At 39.7% G+C, this 16,986-nt stretch overlaps 1 protein-coding gene across 1 annotated transcript in view; it reads right to left on the bottom strand.

The window, feature by feature from the left end:
• Psmb7 (proteasome 20S subunit beta 7) overlaps positions 1-13,776 on the bottom strand; it is a 55,018-nt gene extending 41,242 nt beyond the window's left edge. The window contains exons 1-5 of the mRNA XM_027944503.2: positions 13,680-13,776; positions 13,179-13,272; positions 12,167-12,264; positions 10,510-10,650; positions 6,627-6,742 (exon numbers count right to left, since the gene is read on the bottom strand). Coding sequence (XP_027800304.1) covers positions 6,627-6,742; positions 10,510-10,650; positions 12,167-12,264; positions 13,179-13,272; positions 13,680-13,741 — 511 coding nt within the window. The 5' untranslated portion in view covers positions 13,742-13,776. The remainder of the gene's footprint in view (positions 1-6,626; positions 6,743-10,509; positions 10,651-12,166; positions 12,265-13,178; positions 13,273-13,679) is intronic.
• Between the last annotated feature and the right edge of the window lie 3,210 nt (positions 13,777-16,986).

Raw genomic sequence — 16,986 nt, forward strand, 5'->3', positions numbered from 1 at the left:
AATGAATTAAAGCAAAATCCATCAAACTTTGGCAATTCTGGAGTTCTCTATGTCCAGCTGCCCTCAAAAACAAAGGAAGGGGCGGGAAAGAGGAAGAGGAAGAAAAAGACAAAATAACACAAAAATCAAAGCCACATTAGGAAGAAAGGCAGCCCTGCACAGCTACTATCATAAGGAACAATTGCTAGAAGAAGCTAAAAGGGCAAGAGAGACAAAGCCCAGAGCAGGTACAAAAATGTATTTACATTCTTGATAATGGACTCCTTTCACAATGCACTTGGATCAGAAAGAAAAATCGAAATCATTTATCTTGGGGTCACACAAACATGGATAATTTTTAAAATTTCCTTTGATACTATAAAACTGTTTCAATAAACCTTTTTGTTTGTGTTTTTTTTAAGTTGTAGATGGACACAATAACTTTTATTGTATTTGTTTATTTTTATGTGGTGCCAGGGATCGAACCTAGTGCCTGACGTAAGCTAGGCAAGTGCTCTCCCACTGAGCCACAACCCCGGCCCAATAAATATGGTTTTTAACATGCAGAGTACAAAATCTACACATAGAGCAATTGAAAATATGGACAAAATGCCCATTGAGAATTTGGATTAATATTTTTAGTATTCAGAAACAAAACTTACTACTAAATAAAATAAAATCATAGTTGCTATGTTGAACCAGGGCTTGCTTAACAGAGACAAGGGTTCAAATCCCAGCTTTGCCACCTACAGGCTGAATGATATTGGCTAATTTGCTAAATATCTCGAAGCTTTAGGTTTCTCATCAATAAAACAGCAATAACAGAATCCCTTGCATGGAATTTTAACTGAAAATAATGTGACAGCACCCAGCAGACTTTGGCACAGAGACACTGCATAAATGTTTCACATTTAAAATAATACTAAGCTTCAACAACGACCAAAAAAGGACATGTCTTGCAAACAATGCTTTGTTCTAGTCTCTTACAGCTAACCTGAGGCCACATAAACAGAAGTCAATTTAAACCAACTCTAGGGGTGCTGTGAACAAACAATGAATAGCAGCTGAATTTCAGATGTTCTTTGGCACAAATAAGTTTAGAGAATGAAAAAATTAATTCACCATCAAATAATCATTGAGTTGCAGGACTCTGGGAGGAAGAGATGGCTGAGTGTTAAAGGAGCAAGAGGGACAAGGGCTAGGTAAAAAAGAGTTTGGCAGAGGCTAGAGTGCTCAAATCGGGACTTGCAACACAAGCCTAAATGACCAGGAGGGAAGGGCTTTGGGGCTAGACTTTGAGTGACAGGGGAGACACTCCAGGCAGCAGTCATTTCTGACAAAAGTCATCTTGGTAGCTATTCAGGGAGGTACAATGGAGGTTTAACAGGAATGCAACGGGAAAGGGGGTTTTAGGATCAACTGGAAAGAGAAGTGGCCTGGGTGGAGGAGTTACAGCAACACTGCAGCCAAGAGACAGCAGGGGACTGGCACTGAGGAAGAAAACGGAAAATCAATGCCACAAACCCAGGATCCAGCCTAAGAGCTGGCCGGTTTCTGGAAGTCTCTGTAATGACAGGGGCCATCCCTACGGCCTCTGGACCCATCACATCCTCAACATTTCTGGCTACAATGCATCTCCCTACCCCCAGCCTCCCACATGCCAATGCTCTCTACAGCTATCAGACTGCTCTAAAAGCAAATCTAAACCTACCACTACCTGGCTTGAAAACTCTAGGTGGAAACCTCCAGAACAAAATCAAACAGCTCAGCTTACAGCACCAGGCCCATGTAAGGCCTGTATTCAGTTTCGCTTCTGCTCTACACTCACAGCACAGCTCCTCTTCATCCTTCCCCACTGCTGCTTCTGCTTCCCTCTGTGTATTACCCTCCCCCATTTACCTCCAGCAAACCCTGGCCTACCTGTTCCCTGGTCACACAGATCATACAGAGCCTAAAGAGCCTTTCCTTTGGGGGCAGGAGTGGGGCAGTTAATTCCTATTCATCCATCAGATCTTAGCTTAAATGTTATTTCTTCCCATTGTTTCACTTTATCAGAGACAAAAATACCCATTGTTGATAAGGCGGCAACAGAAAGGCATCCTTGTGTTCTCTCAGTGGAAGAGTAAACTAGTTATCTTTTAGGATTTGGCAAGAGCTCTCAAAAAAGCATAAAGCACTGTACAGTTTATCATCTGTCACTCTTTGGGACTGCCCAAAAGCTGTATTTCCTTCCTGTCTGGGGAACTCCACCCACACAAGAATGGGAGGCTGAACTGGACCAATCAGAAGTACCCACCCTTTCCTGTAAGGAGCCCTCTGGCAGCAAGAGGGAAAACAGAAGACACCCCTGGCTCTGAGGCCACTGAGGTGCAGTACTAGCTGCCCCAACCAGCCAAAGCCGATACAGAAGAATGATTTTTTACACTATTCTTAGCCCCAAACCCAGTTATTGCCCTCTCAGCTTTGTTGTGAACCAGGACCTGCTAGCCTTTGAAAAAAAAAAAAATTTCTTCTCCTTAAATCACCGGTGATTCTACTGCTTATAACAGAGAATTCTGACTGGCACATGAACATATCCCAATCTAGAAATTAAACAACTACAAATTTATCTAAATCAAGCATGTACTTGTGCAAATAGATGAAGGCACTTTGTTGCAAAGCTAAGAAAACCAAAGCATCAAAATATTCATTACTAGAAGAATGGGTCAGTAACCATGGTATAGCCAGAGAGTGATTCTATACGATCACTATTACAGAAATGACATATATCTAAACACACTGCTATAAACCCTTCTCAAAACAAATTAACTGTAAGGGAGAAACACTGTGTACTCCATAAGGTACAAATATGCATGCAGATAGATGATAGATCATAGAGAAAGGGTTGTGTGAAGGTGTACCATAAAACATTTCCCAGGAAAAATAAGAACCCTAACATTGATAACTTTGGAGGAACAACATGAAACAAACATTTCTTTGTCCCTCTTGAGTGTTTTGTTATGTTCATAAACTACTTTCATTAGAAAATGTTAAAGTGTCACTTGCTCAGAAAGGACTTCCCAAACATCAATCATCCACATATTACTTCCTATTATTCTTTTGTTGTTGTTGTTTTGGTATTGGGGATTGAACCCAGGGGCGCTTAGCCACTGAGCCACATCCCCAGTCCTTTGTATATTTTATTTAAAGATAGGGTCTTCCTAAGATGCTTTAGGGCCTCACTAAATTGCTGAGGCTGGCTTTGAACTCCTGATCCTCCTGTCTCAGCTTCCTGAACTACTGGGGTTACAGGCATGTGCCACTGTGCCCAGCTCCTTCCTATTATTTGTGACTATCATTCTTCTCTAGGGGAATTATCACTGTGCATTCTTTTAGATTAAGGTGTGTTCATCTAATGTCCACCTGCCCACCAGGCTACAGGTGCTGAAGTGGCACTGTGATGACCACCACATTCCCAGTGCCCAGCACAAATGATGTTAAATAAACACCTGATAAAAGTAAAGGGATTTTTTTTTTTTTTTTTTTTTTTTGGCAGAACTAGAGTTTGGACCCAAGGGTGCTCTACCACTGACCTACATATCCAGCCCTTTTTATTTTTTTGTTTTTTTTTTTAGAGAGAGAGAGAGAGAGAGAATTTTTTAATATTTACTTTTTAGTTTTTGGTGGACACAACATCTTTATTTTATTTTTATGTGGTGCTGAGGATCGAACCCAGTGCCCCATGCAAGCCAGGCGAGTGCGCTATCGCTTGAGCCACATCCCCAGCCCCCTTTTTATTTTTTAAGACAGGGTTTCATCAAGTTGCCCAGGCTGGTCTCAAACTTAAAATTTTCCTGCCTCAGCCCCTAAAACTCCCTGGGATTATAGGGGTGTGCCACCACGCCCAGCCTTATTCTCCTTTTCAAGACTCAGCTCAAGGGAAGTGAAGCTTTTCCTAAATGACCATAGTTTAGAAGTGACCCTTTCTCCCACAGCCCCACTCACTCTTTGTTCTTTTTATCTACTATCCCAGTTGGCATCTACCACTGTCTCCTATTAGATGATGAATATCTTGCAGGCAAGGCCCTCCATTTATTGCTGTCTGCTATAGTGCCTTTACACAGAAGGCACTCAATACACAGATGAGTGAATGAACACGCAAGATCTCAAAGAAACAATGTGATTGCATATTAAATCAGACATTGCTGCTGTTTCTTTCTCAATACAGTTTAGAATTACAAAGCAAACGCTTTCTAAATTGTTTTATAACCTTTATTATTTAGTTTTATGTAGAGCTGAGGAGCAAACTCAGTGCCTCACACGCGCTAGGCATGCTAGGCAAACACTCCACCACTGAGCCACAGCCCCAGCCCCCAAAAGCAAATTTTTGTTTCTTTTTTGCTCCATTTTTTTTTCTTTGTTTCTGGGGGTGCCTGGGGGCAGAGTATGGAGATTGAACCCAGGTAAGCTATTCTCCTAGCCCTTTTTATATTTTTTACATTTTTTTTTTTAGTTGTAGGTGGACACAATGCTTTTATTTTTATTTATTTATTTTTATGTGGTGCTGAAGATCGAACCCAGTGCCTCACCCTCACTAGGCGAGCACTGTACCACTGAACCACAATCCCAGCCCTATATTTTTTACCTTTGAGAATAGAATGGCTATCACTAAATTTCCCAGGCTAACCTCAAACTTGCAATCCCCCTATCTCAGCCTCCCAGGCTGCTGGAATTATAGGCACCACCATGCCTGGCAGGAGTGTTTCCAAAAGAAAGTACTCCATAAACCCAGAGCTGTACACCCATCATTCTGAAGTCAAACCACACTTGGGGAGGTAAAAAAAAAAAAACACTGCAATGAAAACAAAGCAAAAGGCAGGTCTCAGAGGTAAAAGCAGACTCACATCTGTGCGACTACTCACTGTCAACAACTTTTCCTAAATTTAGCTTTGTGTTACAAAAAATTACAGTTCAAAAACAAAAGAAACTAATTCAATTTTCCCATTTTAAAAATGAAACTGCTTTGTACTAATGTTAAATTTCCTGAAATTGATGATTTTATCCAGGTAATGAAAGAGAACTCCTTGAAAGATTTAGAGGTGGGGAGCTATTTACTCTCAAGTGATTCCAAACACAAAAAATAATGGTAATAATGATGATGATGATGATGATAACGACAATGATGATGTTATGTATGTAAGGTAAAATGTTAACAACTGATGAATCTGGGTAAATGATTCATTATATGCTGTCAACTTTTCTGTGTATGCTATTTTTCTGCCAAGTTTGAAATTTTTCAAACAAAAAATAATGAAACTACTTATTTAATAGAAAAGGTTATTCTATCTTTACTGCCACTTAAAAGTCCTAGATGGGGAGACATAAAAGCAATACTTTAATGGAAATAAAAACTACATTTGAATAAAGCAATTCTAAAATTACTCTAAGTATCTTCATTTTAAAATAATTATAAAGTTCCATCCCTATGGTATCTGAGGGTAAATCATTCTCTCCAACAAACAGGGAACATCTGTTGTAGAAAACCTTGTAAGAAGCTAAATAACACAACGGGAGAGCAAAGTCTCAAATTGGCAATTTCCAATATTCAAGGCAGCAGACTTCTAGCTACAGTCAAGACAACCAGACAACATAATTGGTTGGAAAAATACCAGCTGCATGACTATTCAAATTTTTGGACTTATATCATCTAACTCAGATATTTAACAAAAAGTTAGAGTCTGAAAAGTCCTAATCCTTCTAAGTATAATTTTATCACTGGTTTGTTGTTGTTGTTGTTGTTGTTGTTAATGGGATCATTAAAAGAAAATTCTCTCATCTAGCAGTGCTGAAACACAAACATAAAAAGCTGATCTGAAAAGATTTACTACTATTTATAGGCCAGACACTGGAGCAGATGTTCTATATACAGCTCCTTGTCGTGAAAAGCACCTGGTATGTAGGCAATACTGACATTTCACAGCTGAGGGAATCAAGGTTCAAGGTGGAATCAAAAACTCATGATTTCTCAGACATTAAATGGTAAAGAGGGACCACAGTCACTCACAGCTTTAAAAAACAGAAAACCACTCTCTGCATATACCAGTCATGCTCAGAAGCGAGGCCTCAACTCTACCTTTCCATCTGCCCAGAGGGCTCTTCCACTCACATCTCACTTTCATCATGAGACCTACCCCAACCTTCCACCCTCTCACTTGCCCACCACTCCAAAGTACTCTTATGCTGTATGTATCTTTTAACTTTTTGTTTTCATCTTTGTAAATTTATACAGAGATGTAAGAAATACAGAGTTCCCAAATACCCTTGACCCAGTTTCCCCAAAATACATTACTACTGTAAAATATCACTGTATAATAAACACAAGGAGGGGAAAAAAGCATTTTTTTCTCCAGTATTTTTGCTTCCTAACATTATAAATGTATTTTATAGTTGCTTACTGTCTGCTTCCTCTAAAAAAAAAACTCCTCATAGAAAGGAATTTTTCTAAATTTTGTCTGCCATACATCAAGTTTAATCCATAGTAAGCATTCAATAAATATTTATCAAAGCACTGAATTTCACTGCCTCCTTTAATAGGAAACATACCACACTTAAAGAGACAAACCTGGCAATAGGAGAATTCTGAAACATAAATAAAACATCAAACTCACCCATGGTGACATAAGGCAACTTATCAGTTGACCCGTGAGGATAGATGCTGTAGAGATGAGGGCCAGTGACATCTACACCCCCTAAAACTAGGGCTGCACCAATGTAACCTTGATACCTGGTGATGAGAGTATGCATAAGGAAAAAAACATCAGTCTGCATGGCACCACTGTAACTTAATCAAAAGCTGCATGAGAATTCAGACAACAAAAAGTTTTTCTTATATTGTTTCATTAAGGGGTTATTACTTTTATGGGAACAAAAAAGAGAAAGGAACTAACATTAGAGGGACATCTATGCAGTATACTGTGTGAAGTACTCCATATACCTCATTTCAGCTCAGCCTCAGCCTCCTTTAAAAGACGACACTATAATATGAAAAATGTGCTCTATATGTGTAATTAAGAATTGTAATGCATTCCGCTGTTATATATAATTTTTTTTTAAAAAGGACACTATTGCCAGGCTCGTGGCCCACACCTGTAATCCTAGAAACTCAGGAGGCTGACATGGGAGGATCCCAAGTATGAGGCCAGCCTTACCAATTTAGTGAGACCCTGTCTCTAAAATATAAAAAAAGAATCTGGGGATGTATTCAGTGGCAAAATATCCCTGGATTCAATCCCAAGTATTACCCCTGCCCCCAAAAAGTACTATCATTCCTACTTAAGAGAAAAATCAACCCAGAGACATTAAGTATTTGCTCAGTGTCTGAGAGTAAGTTTAGCTTACTCCAAAGATCACAAGCACTGTCGCCTTCACACCTCTCTGTGATTAGCAGATAAGCCCCCTTCAGAGTTAACAATGAAGAGCTACCCAGCTCTTCTAAAAACCAACCTTATCACAGACACAACAGGAAAATGGCTCATGTCAAAAATACCTTGCCTCTGAGCTCAAATCACAGATATAAGCTCACATTGAATAAAAGGAAAGCATTTCATCATTTAGAAACATGAATAATAACTCCAGGAAAGCCTTTAAACCACTGCTCCTACCATAGGACAAAGCCGTGCCTCTTCAAGAACACAGAGAAATACATTTCCCACCTCATTCCACTTGGTCACATTATCTGTTCCTCTGAACTCTTTACACAGTTGGTTTATTTACCATTTCTATGTATTATTTTCCCTGTATTCAGTTCACCTGCCATTAGAGATGCTATGCTGGATAAAGATGCTGAATTTAAACTTCTCTGCTGTTAGCCTTACCTCCTTGAAAAGTAAAACCCACACACACCAAACTTGCCATATGATATAATCATTGAAACTGATACAAATAAATTAACATAAAGACCAAAAAGTCATAGTTTTAGACTGAGAAACAGCTACACACCAAAAAGCATTTGGTGAACAGATTAGTCAAGTCCAGTATTTCCCCCGTATTTTGATTACCAAACTGTTATTTCAAAAAGAATCTTCCACTTTTAAATAAAAAATTCAATATTAGCAAAGAATCTTAGAGGAAGCCTGAAGAGGGAACATAGGCCAGATGGCAGGGAGCAACTGGTCCAAAGGCATCAAAAATTATAATATTGATCCATGGTTCTTAAACACAATTCCACAGACCCCTTTGAAAAACTGACTAAAGACTCTGGAACCCTCCCCCAACAAGATCACAGAGGTTTTTTTGTAATTCAAGAGGTTCTAGATCTCTAGAACTCCTCCATGGGTTCAAGGGGGAGAGCTCCTGATTCTAAGCTGTCTACTAACAGGAACAAGATGCACAGTACAGAATTACGTGAACAGAGTAAGTTACAAAACATCACACACAATGGCATGCCATTCTTGTTAATATGTAAATATGAGAGTATAAGTATAGAATGAAAAAATACATCTCAAAGATTTTCAGCACCCCCCCCCCGCCCCACCATCATAAGCCTTGCTTCTTTATTCCTTTCCCCCTCAAAAGTCAGAGAGCCAGAAACTAGTATCTTTACTTTATTGAGAAAGAAACTGTGTTTAGAAAAGATAGAGTGAACTGCCAAAGTCACATAGCTGGCAGTGATGTAGAAGGGACTTGAACCAAAGTGCCAAAGTAAAATTCTAGGCTTTTTCCCCCCTTCACCACTCTGATTCACTCTATGTACCTCACCAAAAATGACAACAGGGCATAAAAGACTAAACAACCCTGGATTAAATTTTTACATGTTCCTCTCAAAAATATTTGACAAAATTTAATTTTTACAAAGTGTTATTAACCTAAAAATGATAAAACATTGAAAAAAAATACTTCAGAATTCCTGAAATATTCCAGGAAGAATGATTAAAATACTTGCTAAACTATTTTGCTAAACACATTAAATGACCTTGCAAGGAATCTTGAAATACAATATTTATTTATGGCAACTTTAGAAGTTTGAAAATTGTTTAAAATGTAATGAACCACATTAGCCACCAGAGGGAGCTTTGTATTTAAAATTAAAATCCACAAATGTCTTTGGCACTCAGTAGGTGTGCTTCAACAAGCTCCACTCACAATACAGCTAAGAATTTAACTGGTTGGCAACAACTCTCCTGGATCATAATGATGATTATATACACAAAGGCTCAGCACAGCCAGAGCAGGAATTAGGTAGAATAGGTTTCCTACCCACATGACGCCAAGTCTTAATTTTCTCATCTGTAAAATGGAAACTATACTAATATCCTTGCTGCATATACACTACTGAGAAGCCAGAGCAAGACATGTAGATGAGGACCCTCAAGGCAACAGCCATGTAAGAAACAGAGAGAACTGAGCCAGGGAGGAACTGTGACAGGGCACTCCTACATCTAAGGTGACATTCACCACTCAGTTCCAGAACATCTTTCTGAATTCTTTTCCAAGCCAGAAACTTGTGTATTTTTAATTCAAATCTCCAACTTTATAAATTATTAGCCACTGTTTTTTTAAATGCCATGTGACCTAAGTAAACTCCTCTAAAGACCATGGCCTATGACCTACCAGTTCATCATCTTTCTATTCATGCTTTCCTTTAATTCTCACAAAAATCTCTAGAAGCATGTATCATGATGTCCATTCCACATATAAGGAAAAAAAAAAACTACTGAAAGTGAGGCAGGTCCCAAAAGAAGTCAGTATTCCAACTCAAAACTAAATGCCCAGCCTACTTCCACTGCAATGTACTGCCTCTCTTATATACAGCAAATGAGAAAATGGACTTAAGATGTGAAAACCGTCAAAACCTACACAAACATAAAGTAATGATGTGATTATTAAAGAAGAAAAAACAAAACTACTCATAGGTGGGCATCAGCATAGGGTGAAGTTCAGCCAACTCACTACATGTCTATAAGCCTCAGTCTGCTCACTTATAAACAGGAGACAGTAATAGCCCCTCTCTCACAGTTAAAGGATAAAGTGGGAACAGGCATAAAGCACTTTAACACAGAGCCTACAATGGAATTAAGGGACAGATAAAGAGACAGATAATATCAATATTATCATACTCACTCACTACACTCAACTACAAGTAGTACTGTTCACTGCATTGTTATTTAGCCCCTAAAAGAGGGAGAAAAAAAAATCATCTGTGTGTTGGACGTGGAGAGGTGAGATTTGTAGGACAAACTCAAAAAAGTTCCCCCAGCTCTCTTTCCTACCATGAACAAAAGATTGCTTTTATCCAGTAATATCCTTTTACTTCAGGAAATTACTCACCTGGATGCCTGTGATTTATTGGGGAGGGGGAATCAGACCCCATAAATTTAAATTCACTATCAAATGCCTTCTGAAATTAAAATGACTTTTTATTTAATAACAATTGACTTCTGAAATAAAATGTGTACTTTGGAATGTTTTTTCTCTAGCTTCCAGGTTTCCCTTGGCTAAGTATCTAACATATGAGAAAAAGATGCTAAAGAAATCCCTGTCCTGGAATCTTACCTGAAAAGCATCTGCTTCAGCATCCGATTGGCCGTTACAACTCTGGGAAGGCGGCCAGTAGAGAGGGAGTGGAGCTCCAAATTGGAAGAAATGAGCTGGGTTGTCATGTCTGTGTCTGCTGCTGTCCCAGCACCACAACAACTAAAAAATACCACGAGAAACTTAGCTGACATTCAATTACCAGGAGTCTCAATTAGAAGCTGAGTTCAAGTATACAGAGAGGATTTAAGTCTATCTGCAATGCAACTACTCTAATCAATCTTAAGTAAACCCAAAATTGAGAATACACATCCAATTATATTCAAATATGTTTTCTACAGCCCAGTGAACATTTCAAAATCACTGGTTTCTATGAACCTAACAGAGTGCATATTTTAGTAATACTACAAATGTATCCAGTGCTACAAAAAAGCAAGGTGTGTTGTAATTCAATATCTGCCAAGTATTTACTACCAGATACCAGTCATAATACCAAGCACTGGAAACAAAGAAAATGTAATTTAGGCTAAGTGTAGTGGCACACACCTATAACCCCAGAGACTCAGGAGGCTGAAGCGGGAGCTTCAGGAGTATCACAAATTCAAGGCCAGTCTCAGCAACTTAGCAAGGCTCCAAGAAATCTAAAGAGACCCTGACTCAAACTGAAAAATAAAAAGAACTAGGAATTAGCTCAGTGGTAGAGTAACCCTGGGTTCAATTCCCAGTACCTAAAATAGAAAATACAATTTGATTCTTAATTCCCAAACTGAGTGGATGAGACAAACAAAAATTGTAATATACCACATAATAAAGTATAGTAACATAAGTATAACATGCTCTGAGAAACTAGAGGAGAGACTAGTTCTGATCATTAACAAAAGGTTTTCTATGAACTGGATTTGGAAGAATGAAAACATTATACAAGGGGTTTGGAAGATGTATTTGGTATTAAGAGTACTGGCCTGGCAGGTCCAAGGCCCTAGGTTTGGTCCATAGGCATACACAGACACAGACACACACACACACCCCTCTCTAAGCAGAGAAAAGAGAGCATTTCTAAGCAAAGAGACTGGTATGCAGAGGTGATACAACTTAGAAGTAAGGGAAACAGGAATAGGGGTACGAGGGAATAGGGAATAATATCCTTTTACTTCAGGAAATTACTGTCAAGAGGAACTGGAGCATGGGGTAATGGCAGCCAAAAGAGGCTGAAAGGTAATCTTTTTGTGACACTGTACAGAGTCTTAAATGTCATGCTACAATTTTTACTTTATCCTACAAGTGAAAATGTGAAAAGTCTTCTGAAAAGTTTTTTTTTTTTTTTTTTTTAAGAAAAGGGACAAAATCAGATCTTTGTTTTACAAAGTCTGGTACAGCAGAAGAGTAACAATGACAACTCCAATATTCCAGTTGAGAAAAAAACACAAATGTCAGTCTTAACAGAGGGAGGGATAGAAGGAAATGGATTCAAGATACAGAAGGCAGAACTGGCTACCAAATTAACTTAAGACTAAAGAGAGGACTTGTAAATAACTTAGGTGACAGGTAGGTGGTAATAACCTTTTAAGGAGATAGAAAATACAAGTTAAACAACAGGTTTCGGGGAGAATGATAGTAAGTTCAATTTTATCCCTGACATTTGAAAATTTAAGAGCTACTCAAACTAATCAATACTTACTAAATATTAGGAGATATGAAGTGAATTTTTGAACAGTTCTTATCAGCAACAACCATCCCTTCAGTAGCTCTTGTATCTGCTCCAAGAACTATCCCATCCTATTTTAAAAAAAAAAAAAAAAAGTTTTAAACAATTTTACACATATAAGCCTCAGTTCTCCTTTCCAGTTAGGGAAAACAATGTTAGTCATATCCTGCTCCCACAATCCCATACCACCAAAAATGCACCAAAAAATAGTGTTCTACATGCTCAGGATTAACAAAAGACTGCTTTTTTTAGTTGCCAATGGATTTTTTTCCTTTATTTATTTATTTATATGTGGTGCTGAGAATCCAACCCAGGGCCTGACACATGATAGGCAAGCACTGTACCACTGAGCCACAACTCCTGCCCCACAAAAGGTTTCTTAATAAACATTACAGCTTGAATCCTGAGTAGGTGTTAAGAATTAACACTCCCATTTTCTGTTAAGATTCAGTGAATTCCTTACAAATCCAGAGCTAATCTGAGAAAAATCTCCGTTAAGTCCCAGAAATTTTTCCATTAAAATAGGCACCTCTGCCAATTTGTTTTTTAAAAATGTCGCTTTTCAGCTGAAACATTATTCATCATCCCTTTTGATCTTTACAACAATTTAAGGCAAGAAGTATCCTTATCTGATGAATGGAAAAGGTGTAACCACCAGAAGTAACATGAACTGCCCCAAAGTGGAAGCATAATAAAAACGTGAGATCTAACCCCAAATTTTGTGCTCTCCCGTGACACCATCCAGCTTCCTAAAGTAACTTAAGAAAGAACAGATTATCCTCCCATCAAAATCCTAAGTGAGGAAAGAATACACCTGTAAGCACACAAAACGTCCTGGCAAAAGCAGTCTCTTTTAAAAGACTTTTTCCTGATGCTCTCTATAATATTTGCCCTTCCAGACCCAGCTGAAAGAGACAAAGGAGTCCAAGTGGCCTGGTTCTTGTTATCAGTCCGTCACCGCGGCTCTTAGCCTGCCCGGGCTTACCTTATAGACCACCCCCGCGATGGTAGTGCCAGTTTTCCGGGCTTTTGGAAGCTTATACCCCTTCTTCGAAAAGTCCGCCTCCAAGATGGCATTCCTGAGAGCACAAATGGAAACAAGAGAGTTAATGGGAGAGACCACACTGAGAAGTCCTGGGAACTAGGAAAAAGGAAAACTATAATCTGCTGTCACCCCTATCTGTTCAATAAATCCTCCCACCATCAGCACTATCGCCCCTTTTTTCAGATAAGCGTCTCAGAGAGGACCGACGACTCGCCTAAACTGAGGGAGACAGATACTGTGTCCCGCATCACTGGGCAAATGAGAGGCCCGACTCGTCCACGAGAGAAACCCAAGTTCAGGCCGATTCCCCTGAGTCACACGAGCCCCGGGCCCCGTCATCCTCCCTTCGCTCGCATGTTCCCGATGTGGCCGTGGCCCAGCTCCGACCCCGGCACCGCACTCCCACTCCCGCCCAGAACGCGACCCGGGGCACGGTCGAACCTGCGGCAGTTCTCAAAAGAGAACCCTCCAACCGGTGGCTCATACACCGACACAGCCGCCATCTTTCCAAGAAAGTATTTCCGGGCCGGAGGCGGGGCAAATAAAAACAGCCGAGCACTTCCGGCGCCGCCAGCAAACAGGGCTGAAGGGGAGGGACAACCTGCAAGGCGAGTGGTTGATCTTAGAGTCCTGATTCCTAGAGAGGCTCAGAGATGTTTGTGTATGTACAGCGCCTCAAGTGGCGCGAAGGATAAACACACCCAGAGCAGGGGGAAAAAATGTGGTAAAAGCGCCTGCCACCAGGTTTACACCATACCTATTTCTACCATTTATGGGGCTCTGAGACATTGACACCCAAGTCCCACACAGCTCCACCACCTCCTTCCATTGGGCAAGTCCTCTCAGATCTCTGAATCTGTTCTCTCCACTGTCAACCGAACCACACGCCTTCCTCAAAAGAAGGATAAGCTCATGAAAAGATGCCCCACGCCATGAGTTACCTGAGAAACGCAAATCAAAATCACAGTGAGACACTGCTTTGCACCCACTAGGACGGACGGCTGTGCTCAGGAAGAGAAAAGATCACAAGGCTGGAGAGAATGTGGAAAAATTAGAACTCTCATTTGTGGCTGGCAGAAAGTAAAATGGTGCAACTGCTCCAGAAAAGGATCTGGCCTTGCCCTGAAAGTATTCACCTCTAGGTATACACCCAAGGGAACTGAAGGAGCATGTTCCGGAGAGCTTGCACACGAATATGCACAGCAAAGTTATTCATAATAGACAAATATGAAAAGAACCCAAATATCTAAAAAAGTGGATAAACAAAATGTGGCCTATCCATATAGCTGAATATTATTCAGCGATAGAAAGCAATGAAGCACAGATTCATACTGTGGCAAGGCTGAACCTTGAAAACATTATGCAAGGTAAAGAAATCTGGCACAAAAGGTCATATATTGCACAATTCCAGTGATATTCATATATATGTATGTAAAAATCATACTTATTCCATATTTTACACATATATATATGATATGTCCTTAATAGGCAAATTCATAGAAACAGAAAGAAATTGCTAAAGACTGGGGAGGAGGGACTAGGGAGTGACTGTTTAATGGGTACAGCATTTGAGGGGGTGATGAAAATGTCCTGGAGTTAGTGATAAAGGTTGCGTAAAATATGACTATGCTAAAACATTGAAGCTCATGTCTTAAAATAGTTAAAATAGGGGCTGGGGCTGGGGCTCAGTGGCAGAGCACTTGCCTAGCATGTGTGAGGCACTGGGTTTAATCCTTAGCACCACCTACAAAAAAGATAAATTAATTAAATAAAGGCATATTGTCTATCTACAATTACAAAAAAAATTAATAGTTAAAATAGGGCTGGGATTATGGCTCAGTTGTAGAGCACTCACCTAGCATGTGTGAGGCCCTGGGTTCGATTCTCAGCACCACATAAAGGTAAATTAATAAAGGTATTGTGTCCATCTACAACCAAAAAAATTTTTTTTAAAAATAGTTAGAATAATGAATTTCATTATGTAAGTTTTATCTTGATCTTTAAAAGGTTGCTGTATTATGCATGGAAACCATCTATACTGACACATAGCAGCTTCTCAGAAATAGCTGTTATTGTTAATACATTAATTTCCTCCTGCCAACAACTCTAGGAGGTAGCTCTGAAATTGAAATAATTTTGCTAATGGAATTTAAGGTTCATTGGGTGAGATAACTTGCTCAAATTTTCATAGTAAGTCAGTGACAGCCTCAATGACTGTGAAGTTGTTATAAAGGTGGGTCCTTCCTGGGAACTGAGGCAATGCAAAGACCACCCACCCTTCAAACTCCCATTCTTGCTATCAAGTCAGAAAGATTTCAGACATGCCCCTCAGGGTAACAGGAATGAGTTAATTGAAGGGTTGGAAAAGGGAAAGAGGACACTGTCAAGGGAGAGAGTGGGTCCCCTCAGAAAGGAGAGGGACCACATGATTTTCCTACATTCCAGTTTTACTGGGGATCCCAGAGAAGTTTTCCGAGAGTCTTGCCCAGGTCCACCTCTTGACTTTTGACTGACAGCAAGACGACACCAGACTTTCAAATCCCCACTGCCATGACAACTCTGTCACCTTGGCCCATGCTGACCAGTTCTAATTAGATTCTTAACCATAAATTTTTAAAGGTTTTATGATTAGGAGGAATTATCCTTATCTCCTTGAGTTTCAGGATCTGATGCATAAAAAGGGTCATAAAAATCTCTCCCTTCAGGAATCTTACAAAAATAGAAGGGAGACCAGGAGGATAGAGGAAGAAGATCAGGGCAATGGAGGAGGGGAGCATGAGGGCCGGTCCTGGAGAGTAAAATTGATCAAATTATATCATGAATATGTCACAATGAGTCACACTATTATATATAATTATTATGCACCAGTAAAAAATGCTTTCAAAAGTAAAAAAAAAAAAAAATCTCCCCCTTCAGGATAACTTGGGTTCCTCTTACCGACATTATTTTAGGCCTGCATTTCTCCTGCAGACAACAGGTAGTTGGCTGAAGAATGTGACATAACCTGTCCACTTAAGCCAGGCAGAGCTGCAGGGAAATTGTTTATTAGAAAAGAAAGCATATGGAGGTCAGCACAGTGGGCCCCATTTATAGAATTATTATCTCAACCTCATGTTCCCACCATTCACACCTGTCTGCCTCTAACAGAAGAATTAATTTATTCACTCAGCAAATATTTATTGAGCACCTATTATGTGTCACACGTGATTCCATGTGCAAATGAATGAATGAATGACATCCTAAGTGCCTAAAAACCAGTGTCTATCACAGGCATATAGTCAAGAAATACTTGCTGGTGGGGGGGCGGCTGGGGTTATGGCCCAGCGGTAGAGTGCTCACCTTGCACATGCAAGGCCCTGGGTTCTATCCTCAGCACCACATATAAAAAAATAAAGTTATTGTGTCCAACTACAACTACAAAAAAGAAATACTTAAAAAAAAAAAAGAAATACTTGCCAAAGGTTGAATTCACTTGTGCTACATCTCTGGGTCTTTTTATGAAATAAGGAAACTAAATTCAGATTTTGAAGTCCTACCCCTCAGTATGTGTCATTATTTGGAAATAAGACTTTACAGAGGTAATCACGTTCAAGTAAGGTTAGGAGAGTGGACTCTCATTCAACCTAACTTGAGCTGAGGGGGAATGTAAAGCACATAGGCAGGACACCATGTGAGGACAAAGACAGATGGGTGACATGTGTCAAGCATAGACCACCAAAGGTCACCATCAAACCCTCAGAACCTGCAT

This window comes from Marmota flaviventris, chromosome 13, assembly GCF_047511675.1.
Source record: "Marmota flaviventris isolate mMarFla1 chromosome 13, mMarFla1.hap1, whole genome shotgun sequence".
Taxonomy (NCBI): domain Eukaryota; kingdom Metazoa; phylum Chordata; class Mammalia; order Rodentia; family Sciuridae; genus Marmota; species Marmota flaviventris.